At 39.3% G+C, this 16,607-nt stretch overlaps 1 protein-coding gene across 1 annotated transcript in view; it reads left to right on the forward strand.

The window, feature by feature from the left end:
* Positions 1 to 458: 458 nt before the first annotated feature.
* Positions 459 to 16,607, forward strand: part of MGAT4D (MGAT4 family member D) — a gene marked incomplete at its 5' end in the record, with an annotated part of 34,612 nt that continues 18,463 nt past the window's right edge. The window contains 4 exons of the mRNA XM_084285938.1: positions 459 to 549; positions 10,294 to 10,455; positions 13,888 to 14,022; positions 15,223 to 15,356. Of these exons, the coding sequence (XP_084142064.1) occupies positions 459 to 549; positions 10,294 to 10,455; positions 13,888 to 14,022; positions 15,223 to 15,356 (522 nt within the window). The remainder of the gene's footprint in view (positions 550 to 10,293; positions 10,456 to 13,887; positions 14,023 to 15,222; positions 15,357 to 16,607) is intronic.

The raw sequence follows: 16,607 nt of genomic DNA on the forward strand, positions 1-16,607 counted from the left end.
GTGGCTTTGCGAGCAGTTGGTGCAGGTGTCCCAGCAAAGGAAAGGCAGGGAGAGGAGGGCTTTTTTCACATAAAGCTCGGATGCGGCTAGGAGAGCTGCATCCCCCTCGGCGTTACAGCCGCCCTGTGGCCAGCTCCCTGTCCCCACGCGTTGCCTGCCATCAGGGGGCACGACGGCAGCCGCCGGCACGTTAAGGTTCAGCCGTGCACGCAGGAATCCCGTTAGGTTCGGTGCTGCGGGAGCCCCCCAGGCGCCCCTCACCCCCAATGCCCCCCGCGCTCGAGCACCTGAGGCGCCGCCGCCTCGTCCCGGTCCCGGTCCCCGTCCCCGTCCCCTCGGCGGCTCCTCCCCGGCGCTGCCCGGCCCCGTGGGCGCTGAGGGCGGCGCGGCCCCGCCCGGCGGCTGCTGCCCGGGCCGGGCTGGGCTGGGCTGGGGCTGCGGGAGCTCCCCGCCGGGAGATGCGGCTCCGGCAGGGCCCGCTGCTGGCCGCGCTGTGCCTGGGCGCCGCCGGCTCCCTGCTGTGGTACGCGGCGTGGCCGGGGGAGCCAGGTGAGAGCTGCCAAGGGGGCTGGAGAGGCGAGGGGGGCGCTGCCGGGGGCGCTGCCGGGGCTCCGCGGCCGGGCGTGGGCGCAGGTGACACGAAAAATGCCCCGTGAGGTCCTGTTCGAGGTCCCCCCAACAGCGCTCTTCTCCTAGGGTTAGGATGGGGAGGGGGTGAGCGCCGTGGTTGTCGCTCCTTACGTGGTTTTGTTTGTGGCGGTACTCAAGGAGGACAGAGCAGCGCTACCCGTGGTGTTTGTGCCTCACCTGCAGGCACTTCCAGCGCTACGAGGGAATGCTCAGTCCGCAGAGAAGCACCTGACCCTTATTTCTGTTTATAAACGGTGCGTCTTTTTAATGGGCTATGTAAGTGGCACCTGCCAGATCACCTTAAGGTCCTCTGAGCTGGCACAGGAAAGGTAAAGCTGATGTTATTTTCCAAAAATAAATTGATAGTCTCTCCCAGTAACGCCGTGAAGGCTGGCAGACAGCTCGTTAATGTGGCAGTTCGCTTGGGATGGGGCAGAAAGAATGGATTTTGAAGAGTTTGCTACATATGCGTTTAAAAAGGTCTGGCTTGATGGATGCAGAAGAATTAAGCCAATTAGTAATTGCTGGGATGAAGACAGAACTTGTGCTAGCTGTTAGATTTTTCTTATATTGGTAGGTTTTGTGGCCGACTGAGGTGCCAGTAGAGCCCTCAGCCTCGTAATGCAGTGTTGAATGGAGCTGAGGCAATGCCGACCCTCCTGCCTCCGTTGTTTCTCCTCAGCTAGGCAGCTGTCGATCTTACAGCACTTGACGCTTTTTTAAAATGGCAGTTCTGCTACGAGCAGGGAATGATAAGCAAAGAAAAAATAGGGTGTGTCTTAAGAAACTAAGATCCAAAAGATAATAGAAAGAGAGGGTTTGTCCCAGCCACAGCCTACATCCATGTATCTCCATGTTCTTTCGTGACTTCTATTTTCTGGCTCCTTTGCTGAAGTACCATTTTCAGTCACCTTTCTTTTTAACCTTTCTCTGCTGGTGTTCCGTGTCTATGGTTTTGTTTGTTTGTTCCTTTTGTTTATTTGTTTGTTCCCTTTTTTTTTTCTTTTTTTTTTTTTTTGGGGGGGGTGGTGGTGGTGGTGGTGTTTCCTTCTCTGTGTGTATTGACTTAACTTTTGTCTTTCCACAGATGTCTCCTTCTCCACAACAGAGTAACTAATTCTTCTCAAGCGATGTATTTTTCTATTTATTTTAGCACCTTTTTTTAATTAACAAACTTTTAACCATTATTAATATTAATTTACAGTGTTCAACAAAGAGTAGATAATTGTAAGTAAAGGTGTACGTGGTAAATGAGTTTGTATTAAGTTTATTTCACTGGAAAAGTGCAATTTTTGTTCCTGAGGGGTGCTAGAATACAGAAATGTCCTACCTATACCAAGAAAACCCCCAAGAACCATCCTATGTTGTTACTTTTTTCCACGAAGAGGAGAATTGGGAGCAAACCAAATGCTGCTCCATCATGACTAAGACATGACAATATCTAAGGAGCTGAAACAAATCTCTTTCCCCCACAGCAGGCATATAGCTCTGCTTAGGTATTGTTAAACCTCTCTTCTTCTTCCTGTCCTCCCTGCTGAACTTACCCCTCTAGCAACATGCCTAGAGCAGTGCTGGAGTTCCTACTTTTCTCACACCTCAAACGTGATCCGTTTGTTTTCTTTTCTAAAGCCCTTTTCACTTATCTCACCTGTTACTGAGACGTCAAGTACTGTCTCTAATGCTTGTCAGCTCCCACTTCTTTTACCTGTTTGTCGGAAGTTCTTCTCTGTCTCATTTTCTTCTACGCATTTGTTAGACCTGCAGTTACTCCAGTTTGCTTCTCTGACTTACCTATCAAAATGTGCCAGCTGGTCTTGATCTTTGAAATCAGTTTCACACTCAGCAGTTGCAGTCTGTAGTGTGCACTTTGGTTTCTAGACATTTATTGTTTCTTGGATTGCGTTGATACTGGGATCGTAAAAAAAAAAATAAAAAAAATTTGTTTTAAAGCTAGGACAGGGCATCCTAGCTACGTACTCTAATATGTGAAGTATATAATAGCCCTGTAAACCAGTGTTTGATTTGACTGCTGTCTTAGAGCCTTTCAGCCCTTCGGTGTTAGCCTGAAGTGTAAATCACGTATTAGCTCTGTCCTGATTTCAGTGGGGGGGGGGGAAACAAAACACAGAGACCTTTAGATGCCTTATAGTAAGGGGCTAGCTAGCTTGAGAGATTCTAACTGAAATTTTGAGACTTAATTCAACAACAGGTAACTTGAACTGGCACAGCAAGGAAGATGTTCATGCATAACTTACGCACTTTAAATGAAAGTACAGAATCTGACAGTCATTAAACTTCATCTATTTTGGACTTTGATACTGTCTTATTATAAACGTTTTAGCTATCCTTAAAAAGCTGTGTATTCATTGTTTCCATTGCTTAATAAATACGTACGAGCAGAGGTTTCAGTTTCAATAGGCTGACTGTATTTTGTGGCAGAAAAAGTAATTACAGAGACAATTGGTAGTCACCACATCTTCAGCAAATCTTGATACTGCATCTAAGCTTGTATGGTGATTCCTTTAGCATCCTCTAGAGTGCTTGCAAACGCAGGCTGTTGTTAGCCAGTACTCGGTTTGACTGGTGTAGCAATACCTGGTCCACATCCTGCATGGTTTTGCCATGAGCTTCTTGGTCCCTCCCCAGGCCCTAAGCAAAACCTGTCTGAAGCAAGCACTTTGCAACTGAGGATAGGAAAGGCTGTTATCAGGATGATGCAGATGTTCCTACTGTTATGCAACTGAATTACAATCCACTTGTTAGTTCACCTGACCAAAAGTATTTGCTCTCATGTAAATACTCTTTATATAAATTTGTAGTTATGGCAACTAGTAAATAACTTATAATTTATGTAGTGATTTTCTCACATGGTTTTATCCATGGAAGTATTAATCAACATAAAATATAGGTATAAAAAAAGTAGTATGCAGGTAGCAAATCTTTTTTTTTTTTTCCCCTCCATTTTATAAACAGTAAAGAAGGCAAGAGTGCATTCTCATTATGAATTTACACGAAGTTTCTTCTCTGGAAAGACTATTCCCAAATAAAAACTTAGAATCATTAAGCCCTCTAAGATCATCTGGTCCAATCATCCCCCTACTACTAACGTCACCCACTAAACCATGTCCCTAAGCACCATGTCCAACCTTTCCTTGAACACTCCCAGGGACGGTGACTCCACCATCTCCCTGGGCAAACCTGTTCCAATGCCTGACTGCTCTTTCTGAGGAGAAATGTCTTAATTTCTAACCTAAACCTCCCCTGGTAGAACTTGAGGCCATTCCCTCTAGTCAACTTTCCTCTAGTCAACTTCAGTGACTTAACTGAATAACAGTGATTATTTTATTTATTTATTTACTTGTCACGGCAGCGAGGTAAATAGAATCATCTCATGGGGCAGTGCTTCTTAGTGTTGCTTGTAAAGGTAACAGGATTAGATCCCTTAGAATTGATTTATAAGGTGTTGATGCCCTCTTCACCTAAATTTGTGGGACGCTTAATCCAAGTAAATTAAGATTAAGGTTCGTCTGGAAGTTAGGAGACAGCAACACTAAAATATGATGTCACATGTAAGCATCTTAATATATATGGTTTGAGACAAACATTGTGAAACCTGTGTTTCTCTATTTATCTCTTTAAGGTTGGGGAAAGAAAAAGGGAACTGTTCATGCTTAATCACACTCACAGAAGTGTACGTAAGGTTTATCAAATTGTCTAATATAGTAAATGTTTCATTATTTCACAAAGCTTAACATAGCAGCAAGAAGGGGTGCAAAGGGTTACAAAGAAGTTTCTAATGAATGCCAGTTGTTTGCAGTTGAAATAATGTAATGTACGTGCCAGTACAAACAGCAGGCTACATGTTTCTTCCCTTCATTTCCACTAACCTTCTGTACGTGGTGTGACATTGCTGCCGCTGGCCAGCCCCTGCTGTGCACCCAAGTGGAGCTCCCTGTGTGATCGTCATTTGTGACGGAGCTCCTTGTGGGTTTCCTATCCAGACCCAACTGGCACGCTGTGGCCTAAAGCTTCAATTAAGTAGTGGCAAATTGACGGGCTGATAAGGAGTCTTGAATTACACCAATCTCATTTCAGCCAATACAGCTTGTTTGGTTTTATGAACAAGCAGAAAAGAGTTTTCCTGTCTTCTCTAGGCCTGTTAGGCAGTTTCCAGCCACCAAGCCTGGGCACCCAGTTGTCCAGATCAGGGGCTTGAATGATGGTCTACATCATCCTTCCTGCCTTCCTGCATCCGTTTCCTTCCAGTGGAACCAAAAGCATACAGAAGTTAATACACAGCCTGGTATTGCCCCAGCACACAGTTGGGATGTGACCAAAATGCACAGTGGGCATTATTTGGTTTCTTTACGTGTTTCTCCATTTCAGTCTTTAAAAAACAAACAAACAAAAACAAACTACAACAACTTCAGATGGAAATTGAGACTGAGTATTCACTGATCCCAAATTTTATACCAAAATTGGTATCCAACACTTACAAAAGCTGTATGGCTTTACTGCCTTCTAAATGTGTCATTTACTAAACTAAGAGACTGCTGCTTTTTGCAGTTAATTTAGGTGGAATAGTGGCTGCCTTGTCTTCAGAAGTAGAGGAATTGAGTTATAAATTCTAAAAAGATTCAGGTAAAAAAATGAAACTAGTTACTGTTGTTTTTTTTTTGTTGTTGAGGAAGGAATAAGGAAAATTTCTGACCACTCTTTGTTTGCTGCACAGTGCATTATCACGACCTCTACTTAAACAAGTGTAAACATGACCTTCATGCTTTCCTAACGTTGTACACTCAGTCTTGAGAAACACTTTTATCCAGAAATAATTTAGTTAGTTGATAGGCATTTAATTAAATGTGTATATAAATGTGTGATTGTTGCTACATCAGGCAGAACAGTAAAAATATATAAAATGCTAACCACAAAGAAGTAATAACCATTTAATTGTCTGAAGTGAATGAGTACTTCTTATTTATCTGATAAAGACCATATTCAAATCAGAATTTTCCACTGCTAATAAGAACCTTTATTGTGTCCATAACTTTGCTATGATAAAACCAATGGATACTAATTATGGGCAAACACCAAAGTATATCTATTCAAGTCATACATTTCTCCACTTATTTTAATAATGCTTTCTACATAGAAATGTTTTGACTGAATGTCTTAAAATCCCTGTTCGCTAGGTACTAATACAGGAAGAGACTTCGCTATAGAACGAGGACTGTTTGTGCCAGTGTTTTAGAAAATATTATCAGAACTCTAGTTGTGTTTTCTCTAAAATAAGTTTGTTTCCATCTCTAATTCAGTTAGATACAGAGTGTAAATGGGGTTAGTAAAATTTATTCTGTGCTAAAACCAGTAGCGACTCTTTGCTCTTTATGGAATTTCATGTATATTTAAAATTCAGTTATTATCTTTGATCTGCTTTTAACTTCATGAAGTTTGTTTGTTTTGTCTCGTTTGTTCATTTTAGTATTGGAAAGTGATTCTGATTCGATTCTCTTCCTAGTTGCTGTGTGGAGGAACCCTAGCTTCCCACCAAAAACTGCTGGCACAGTCTTTATTGGATGTCACTGTGTTAATAAAACGTTGCCCTGCTGGCCTCCGCTCTCCTGAAGCTCTTGACGTGGAGACTGTCAAAGACAAGTAGACTGACTGGGAGAGCATATTGCTGCCTGGTTACTCGGCCTAGCTAGACGCCTGTAGAGCAAGCTGTAAAAACACGGTGAGAGAACCCTCACTGCATGTTAAGCCCATAGTTTGGCCTGCCAAGCTTGCATGTTTGACGCTGCTGCATCATAGTGGGGCAAAGGTTTCAACCAGCCAGCTGAGGCATGTGCCTTAATTTTTCTCCTTCTCCTACTTCTGGACTCCACCATACACTGTAGCCATAGCCTCTGTAGCCCGCTTGCTATCAGGGGGCAGACAAAACATGAACACTGACTGACTTCAAAGGCTCCTGAAAGTTTAAGATATGCATTAGGACCTGCTGTGTCCTCTAGTTAAGGCTCAGCAATTGAGGCTACCCCAGTTCTGGCTCAGGCTGTTCTTAAGGGATAAATGTACCTAGTGCAGGTGACGCTGCTTCTGGCTTCATGGTAGTTTCTCTTGGTTATCTCTAGCCTACTGGTAGGGACAAGTTACTGTGCTGTAATGCTATAAACAATGTATTTAACAGTCATACACAATTTCAGGGAGGTGTCCTTATCGAGGAGGGTGCTTAAATACCCTTAGACTTTAGCACATTGTTGAATCAAAGTGTTTGCGTAAGAACGGGCTGTTTGGAACGAAGACAGACACATTGTTTGGGGGATTTTTTTCTCCTCATTCTGAAAGAACAACACTCAGCTTGTTATATGTCTTACGAGATTTAGAAGTCTTGTTATTCTATTCTATTTTAGATCGGTTACAGGAAGACAATAAACCACCACAGTTATTAACGCAACGCATGCCTCAGTGGTTTAATATGCTTCATTAACCCGATCAGTGGTTCCAAGTGCAGTGTAGGACAAGATCTTTTGCAGTTGCTTTATATAGTTTTCTTTAAAGAGGGCGTTAACCAAAATTCAATTTCCAGAAGGAAGTGTCCATAGGTATGGTAGAGAATGTAGCTCGTCACAAAGAAATAGGAGCAAGGGTAACTGCTAGACTATGGGGAGGGAAGTTCTTCTACCCTTTCTGTCACCCCCAGTTTTCCTTTTTTTTTTCCCCTCCTTGAATATTAGAAGGGGGTTTTGATGATTGTTCCAGAGCTCCTTACATATACCTGGAAATCTATTATTAATAAAACTGGAAGCATTTATGATAATAGGAAGTATACGTGTGTGGAGCTAAGAGAAATAATTGTCTGAATTTCAGAATCAGTATTTGTTTTAGAGATTAGTATTGTTTCTAAACAACTTCAGTTTCCAGTGCAGAAAGTTATATTTATGTATATATGAGGAGATAAGATTACAGTTAAAACCGCTTCAAGTATTACCATTTTAGAACTACAGCACCCAAAAATGTGTATGACAGTGTGGTGAAGGGTAAGAAGAAATGTAGTAGAGCTGAAGATTCATTGCAAAAGCTTTAAATGCTGCTTCTGATTCTGGTTGTTTTTCACCCTGGCTTTTAGCTAGTATAACCCCATTGGCATTTCCTGGTAGGATTTTCTTAGCCCATCGCAGTGATTAATCCTCAGCTCTCCAAGGGGAAATAAAGCCTTTATCTTCAGTTATTTTTTGTAGTTTTGCCATGGGTCTTCATCTATCTCTTTCTCCTGACAGTCCCAGTTGCAGAAAGAAGTCTTCCGAGAGGTGTTGCTAAGTAAGGCTATCACTGAGGACAGACAGAGTGCTTTGTGATACATCTGAGGCTCCTTCCTCCTGGCTCTCCCAGCTTTGCTAGAGTTATATTTGTGGAAATGCTCCGTCTGGTTCTTTCTAAGCAAGCTATTGGAAGACATTGTTTTGGTTCTGTGTACCTCTGTAGAAACTTAAGGAGCAACACTTTCCACGCACACACTAAAATCCATCTAAGCTTAATGACCATTTAAATATTTAGGGTATTGAGCTTTGTAAATGCTTCTAATTTTATCTTCTTAGTTTGATAACTTTATGTCAGTAATAAATACTGATTATGGCAGTTTCTTCTTATAAAACAAAATACAAAAAGTTCAGTACTGTGTTCCAAACATACATTTTATTTTTTGCCGAAGGTTAAAATTACAATTACTGTATCTTTAATTTACATACTGATATTAATGTTGACTTTTTAACTGAGACCACTAATAAAAATAATAATAACAATAATGCAGATCACGTCTACTATTCAAATACTTTTCCCTAACTGCTTCCTTCCTATATCTTTCCAGATTTTGTCTTCTAATTTATTGATTGACTATTTGAGTTAATGCAAATGGAATTACTGTTTAGCCAAAAATCAAAACCATTTCTGATTGAAAGGCCTCTGCAAACACTCACCAATTTGTATTACGTGCACATTTTGCTCTTAGTCTCTTCAGCAGGCTAGACTCCCTGGGAACTCACTCTGCTTGGAGACAAGAGTGGGTCCTAGAAAGATACTCCTGCCAAGGTTTGGACTCAGTACAGTCCATGAATAGAATGGAAGTGTCTGTATAAAAACATTTAACTTAAAACTACTACCAACAAAGAACCGGCTTTAATTATAAAACATTGTAAAGTGAAGTAGAGATCCTATTCTTCACTTTTTTTTTTTTTTTTCGAAGCTCTTTTTTTACTTTTTCTCTGTTAAAACTCTCACAAAATCCTTAATTTGCCTGAAGTTCTAGTGCTTTTTCTGATGTGTTTCAGTAGCAAAAGTTATTTTTAAATAGTTGACCTTGCAAAGTTGTTTCTGGCAGCAGAGACAATCTCTTCACATTAAGTTGCATGTCATTATATTGTCAAACAGTAAAATAACTTTTTGGTTATTACCGTGACGTTTAATTTGCATGCGAGCATCCCTGCAGAAATAACATAGCTTTGAACAGCAACGTTCTGAAATTTCACCTATTCTTTTGATACTGTTTTTTCATGGGGTTCAATTCCTCAGCTGAGTACACAAGCGTTTTTTTTTTCATGTGGACCTACACTAACCTGAGTTTGAAAATTTGGTTTACCTAACCTGCCAATTGCATGGAAGCAGTATCTATTTTATTTTCATCATTTGCTAAAGGCAGTAACTGCTTTATTCCTCTCCCATTGTTAACCATGCCCTCTACTTTCTTTGCTCTCTAAGTGAGTAGTATTATTGAAATGTTTCCTTACATTAATTTTAACAAGTCTTACAATCTTTGTTTACATTGAGATGAGGCAGCGGAGGGTTATGGGTCTTGTACGTCATCTGTGACAACTGAGAAGTCCTGTGTATGAAATTAACAGTACTTGCTTCTTATGAATGTGGATCTTGCCTAAACATAACCTTGACATCATCTGAAATGATGGAGAACAGCAGAGGCGTCTGATAACTGTTACAGAGAGTAAAGTGTTTCTAATATCAGTATGATTTGAGGGTATTTAGTTAGAGGCGGGCTATAAATTATGAAGACATCTTTCAATCCAGAGCACAATTTCAGTTGTTATCTAGAGAAGTAAATATAGCAATATCAATATATGTAGTTCATATAGTATATATCGATATATATATATAGTTCAAATAACCATCTCTACTAATAGTTTGTATACTCCAGACACTTTTTAAATCATAAGTGAAGACTGAATACCTTAATATATTTTTTTCAATCTTACTAATGTTTTATGCAAAATAAGACACTACATAATTACACTCTTAAGTGTGACAAGGGGTCATCTGCATTAGACACTTACCAAAAATGTTGGGTTTACTGGATAGTGCCTTTACTTGAGACTCATAGTCTTGCATTTATTATTTTTCCTTGTTACTAATGTCATACTCCAGTTCTTGGCTTCAATTCCAAACCTTTACCCAGCAGTAGTGCCTAAACTCCCTACTTCTGAATGCTCTTCCAGGCTTCTTCATTCTGCGAGTAAAAAACTTTGAGTGGTCTCATACAGTCTTACAGTCTTCATCATGCGTTCTTTTGGACTGTCTCCTATTCTTCAACTTTCACTTTATACCATCATGTATTTTATATGCTCACCTCTCTGAAAAGAAGTTATGTTCTCATTGCAGACAATGACCTCGCCATGTATCAAAGCCAGTTTCTGGAACTCCGGCAAAGGCTGCTGTATGCTGAAAAAGAAAATAAAAAAAGATCCCATGAACTGAGCAGTGCCCTGGATGAAATTAAGCGTATAGTTGCAAAAAGAATGAACTCGACAACAAATCATACAGGTTTGTATGCATGAAAATCTACTGTGTTAAAAATTTCTAGTTTTGTGTGCTCATGTTTCATTATCGTTGGTGTGGGGAGAAAAAGTAATGCTTTGTTGATAACAATATTAGGTAAAAGTTTCTATGGAATGAAACCAAAAAGGTGGTAAAGGAACCTGTAACCCATCTTTAAATAGTATCAGTTGATAATTTAAAAATAAGGGGAAAAAAATAAAAGGAACTGACTGCAGTGATGTCATAGGGGCAAGCACAAGTCAAACCTGTGATATTGTTAATCTAGCTTTTTACAGTGTTTGAACACTGCTACTGCCAACTACAGAACACTGAATAAGCTATTTTTTCTAGCTTTTACCACCACACGCTGATAATATTAGGACCTACTCTGGAATGCAGGTACACCTCCTCGTGTGTTGCACAATCCTGGTTCCCTCCTCTCCAGGTGAGGGATGTTTTTGCCACGAGTACTTTGCCATCCTCTCTTGTGCTGGGTTTCCTTCTGGTAAACCCAAGGCACAGCGTTGTGCATGGAGGATGCACAGTTTCATCCCCGCAGGCAGACTGCACGCAGCTGGGTGCTTGCCTGAACCCAGGGGCTGAGAAGTCCTGTGAGGTCCTGCTAGCTAGGTATAGCCTTCTTCCTTCTAGGTATAGCCTTCTTCCTTCTAGAAATTATGTTTATCTTGCAAGTAGTTTGTTAACAATATGAAGGAAAATGTAAATGCATGACTTTTTTTTCCTTTTCCTTTTCCTTTTTTTTTTATTAAAGTGAACAAGGAAGGCTACTGCTTATAAGTGAAGCTTATTTAAGAGAAGAAACACAAACCTTTGAAAGGGAGTTTCTGTGCCTTTTTTTGTGAGAGGAACACCAAAATGCAATCAAATTCGCTGTAGTGATCTGGCTTCTTCCCATCGTTTAATTAAAAGTTCACATTTATTTGAAAAACATATTATATCTTTGCCTTACAGGCTATTGTACATTTTTGCCTATCTGCACCCTGGTAGTTGCATACAACAGATCAGCCAATGAAATTCTGTTCCCTAAAAGAAATGATGTAGCAGTGCAGGATCTGCCTTCCTCCCTGTTCAGACTGCAAGACCTACTTCCCTGGGGAGAGGAGGAAACCCAGAAGGGGGTGTCTCTGCCCTGAAAGCATTCCACAGCACACTCAGACTTAAAAAAAAAGAGTCTGGATGCTACTGAAAACTGCTACTTTAAAAACCTTGTTTGCATTCAGTGCAGCAGGGTGGTATCTGATTAGAATAGAGAATTAACCAGGACTGTTGGAGAGGGAAAAAAAAAACAACAAGGTGCATTCTGGTTTGGGGTAGTTAGCTTTTCTTTTTTTTTAATCCTGGTCTTCCCTGCCTCTCTTTGTTTGTTTATTCAATATTCAGTGGGACTGTTCAGATACGTACAAGCAAATGTTTAACTGTGGGGTAGGCCTTCTAAGTGTTAGACTGGAGACTGCGTTGTCAGCCACCAGTAGTGTCGCATGCTGTGGACGAAGAGTTATTGCCTAATGTACAATAGCAGCAGAGGAGAATGCAAGTCTTTCCTCTCTGCTTTTTACCCTTACTGAAAACAGCTGAATGTGAGGAAGTGTTTAAGTTTTTGCTTCATAGGGTTCAAAGCAGCAATTTGTTAAAATTGCTGAATGTTTTTTCTTTTTATTGAATTTATTTTTTATACTTTTATTGTATGCAATAAAGGCAAAGTCCTCCACAATAAAGCCCAGCCCTTGATAGATACTACTTTCTAATAAGAATTGAAGTCCCTAGGAAGTTGCAAAGATGTTTAAATGGGAGGAAAAATGCTTCTGTGCAGCAAAATTTGAGTACATTTAATGACAAACCACCCTGAAAGGCTGTTAACACAATTTTGTTGGCTGAAACTAATTGAGGTGTTGTTCTGATACCATGTAGTGTGCCAGCCTCCTTGCACAACTGATAAAGTATCTGGAGGAGGCAACCACTGAAGTAGGAATGACTCCCTAGATAAATTCCCAGGAGCTGTATTTTCTTTCAGTTTTTCTGTATTTTCATGCACGTTGTAGGTAGCTAGTAAAGTCAGTAGCAGAGAATGACTGCCAGAATCCTAGTGTGGGAGCCATATGTCATGAAAGAGAGATTTCAGCCTTGAGGCAACTGGTAGAATAAAGCCTGGAGTGACCTTCGGTTCTGTTTCCAGGAAGTTTACTTAAAGATAAGAAAGGCCATTTTTTATTCTTCCTACAATGAAATGTAGTCTTTATTTTAATCCATTCAATTATTTTTTTTAATTGACTTGTGCACATCTTTTCTGATTCTATGGGTATCTTACATTATGTTTTTTGCTTTTTTGAAATTGAATATATAATTTTATAATTGAATTTTTATTGATTCAAGAATCAAGTTGTTCGAGTTTTCAACAAATTTATTTTAAAGAATTTTCACTACTGCTGGAACATTGGGAATGTGTATATCAAGGAAGAGAAACTAGTAAATGATTGGTGTCTGGTTTTCATATGGCTTTTTAAAAAATAAATCTATTAAAAATTAAAAAATCTATTAAAAAATAAATCTATTACTTTTATCAGGTCACACTTCAGTTATTTCAACATGAATAAACTAATTATTTTCACCTTCATTTTACTCCAGTAAAGCAAAATAAATATTCCTTATTTTTCTCCAAGCTAAACAGTCTTTTGTTTCCCACGTTGGTTTTGTTTTGTTTTGTTTTGTTTTTTAAGGCCTGGATCTTGTTGTCTCTTTTACCATAGGACTTTTTATAACCTGGGAACTTCTGATTGAACTCTGAAAACCACTGCATTAAATTCTGGGGAAAGCACTTAACTGTCTTAAACAATTAAGAAAGTTATTAATTAGAATATATATTTGTTTAAAACTTCAGTAAACAACTTGTAAAAAGTGCAAAAATTTGATTTTTTTTTTTTTTTATTTCCCCACTGCTTTTAAAATAACTGTTCACTTGATTTTAAGATGGCCCAGTTCTGCAACTGTTTAGGCACAGAGAAATGCAGGCGGAGCTCCCAGAACGTTCTGGCATGGAGCTTTGCATGATCTCCTGTGTGGTGGGTTTGTACTGTGCCATCCTCAGTTTATCTTCCACAGGAGGGGCTCAGGCTGACCGCAGCACATACGTGCTGCAGCATTACTGTAAACTCACCTGTAAGATCTTGTCAGGCCCATTTCTGAGACAGACAGGAGAAACTAGGACAGTAGCATTAGACTGAAACAGGACTTGACCGCCACACAGGGTAATTATTAATCGTTATGAACTATGTGGCATATAGTCATTTTTGATGAATGGTTCTGATTGAATAACCTTGTCTGTGGTAATCTGCTAATATTGAATTGAGGAAAACAGCTATAGTAATAGCTAGTTAAAATAGGTAAAGTAATGGCTAACAGCTTATTTTATGTTTCTTTAAGATGATGAGAAAGTATTAAACCTCACCAGAAAACTTCCCCTGCACCTTACAAACATGTACTACTACCTACCTCATCTTCGAGAATATGAAGATGCCATTTTTCCAAATGTTATTGTTGGGCAGCAGAGAACTGGAGGTAGGAAATAAAATTCAATTTGTATTTTATGCATGTTTTTATTTTGTATTAAGTTCTAGTATGTTCAAGGTTGGGTTGGGAGGGTCCAGATGCACAGGTAAGCAAGCAAAAAAAAAAAACGTTGGAAGAAAAGTAATAAGTACTGAAAGAACACACCATGTTTAATTTGTAATGTATTGGTAAATGAAAATCACAATAGCAAGACCACACTTTAGAAAGTACAGGTTGACCTTCAGCGTGTAAGAACAAAAAAAGCCCCAGTGGTTTAGCAAGTTACGTGCTGGAAAAGAACATTGGAACTTCTGTATTTTCGAGTTGACACTGGCACTGATGATAAAGTCTGGAGCAAGTCACTAACTGCACCTATTCTTCAAAACCTTTTGCTTCCTTGCCAGCCTCCTAAGGTTGTTGTGAATAGGAATAGTCTGTAAGGACTAAGTATTGCATAGGTTTATTGAGCCATATGTGGTCACTGACTTCAGTAATGCCCTCACCAATGAAAAAAGAACGGTCCTGCTTACCAGCTAATGATATTAACAGTAGCAATGTCTTTGCCAGAGTCACTTTAATTTCCTTTCTTCTTAATACTGATTATACGAACATTTCTTTGTTCTTATTGACTGTGTTAAAGCCATTGGTTCCTGTCAGTTTAACTACTCAGAAGGATTTTTGAGTTAGATTCCTTTCTGAGATACTCTGCACTCACGTCCTGTGAGAACTTCCTCACTTCAGCAGCATTGTTTTAACTCTTAATAGTCAGATCTCCAGCTCCATACCAAGAGCTAGTATTTGTCTTGCTATACCCACTTCTGAAACTCAGTAGCAGATACATCTGTGTTTACCAGAAGTAATATCTGAGTTCCAAGATATTTACCATCTACCTAGTATAGACTGGTGCTTGTAACACAAACACAGGTATCTGTAACCTAAACCTGCCTGAATGTCTCTCTTCTTCCAGGTAGTAAGTCAAATGCTGTCATAGAATATAGGAATATGCTGACTAATTTTTCTGTATTCTTATAGGAATATTAACTGTCACCAAGTAAACTAATTAATGAATGTTCACGGTAGTAATTATCTTCTAACGTGTTAGTCACATTCAGATGTTCCCATGGTTGTGTCAGACCAAAATTAAAATGGAATTAAAGTTTCCCTTTACCTGATTTAAGACGATGTGGCTGTTCATTTCTTTCTTTGCAGTCTCACTGGTGATGGGTATTCCTACTGTGAAAAGGGAAAAACAAAGTTACCTGATGACCACACTGCATTCCTTGTTCTATGAACTTTCTGAAGAGCAAAAGAATGACTGTGTAATAATCATCTTTGTAGCAGAGGTAAGTTTTTGTAGAAAGGTACAGCATACTAGTAGAAATACAACATGGAAATTCATGTCTTAGTATAAAATTGTAGGAGATGCTGCAATACACCAGGCCTTTGGGAGGAGTTTCTTTGGTGCTGGAGGAGACACCACTTAATGTCTTGGTCTTCGTATGTGGAGAAAACTCTGCAACTCAGATGGCTGAAGGGGGGAGGGAAAGTCATATTACGTGTATAAATACAGTTGTTGCAGTCAGATTTTGATATAAAATCGTATGAACTTACTATTTCTGAAAGTTGTGCTCTACTGAAAGAATGAAAAGTAAGTCCTTCACAGAAAAGTTTCATAGAACCTGAAAAAAGTAAACTTATTCTGTCTAACAAAAATATGGATTGTTTATCTGCCATTTTGAAATCATATCTTGCAAAGTACCTTGACATATTGGAGACTCTTGTGAAAAAGAAAATCGCTTTAAATCATTCAGAAATATGAATATTCCATGTTTGGAAAAGTAAACGTTTCTCAAGGTAGAATATTAGAGGTAAATTAAATTTTCCTCGTTCCAAAATGTCTTGAGCGCATTGGAAAAAGCTACAGAAGAGAATTAGCTGTTCATACTTACTTGCAGGTGAAAGACTGTGCAATTATTCAAAACTCATGTTTATTCTTCATATTTCCTTGTGCTTCCATAAACAGCATTAAATTTCACCAATGAATTGAATGTATGCTTAATGAATATATTCTTAGTGAAAATATGAAGATATTTATTAGGAGTTAAAGCTTGCTTTTTTAGTTGAACCACTACTTAAAACAACTTTTGCAATTCTAACACTATCAAACAGACCATAGTTCACTTTATTAAATTGGGTCATGACTTTCAGGTTTCTGTTTGGATAACATGATAATTAGGTCTGATTTTACTGGCACTGCTTCCTCCTAAGTAAAATTTTCAGAAGATGAACTTACATTATTGTTGTTTATTTCCTAGTGAAGAGTCCTGGCACTGTGAGCTTTGCCTAGCTGCCATTTGGATAAACCTTCTATTACAGTCCTTTAGAGAGTTCTTTGAATTTCTGGGGGTTAACTTCTGAAATTGTACAGTTTCCCACTGTGGACAGTTATAAAGTGCACTTTTAACAAACAGTCTAAGTTTTATTAGCAGTCCAATTCAGCCAATTCAGGATTAAAATGCTGCTGTAAGAATGTCTCTGCCCTTTCTATCGTCCTCAAAGTCACGTTCATGCAGCCTTCATTTTTCAGCCATGCA

The sequence above is a fragment of the Netta rufina genome (genome assembly GCF_964035555.1).
Source record: "Netta rufina genome assembly, chromosome: 4".
Taxonomy (NCBI): domain Eukaryota; kingdom Metazoa; phylum Chordata; class Aves; order Anseriformes; family Anatidae; genus Netta; species Netta rufina.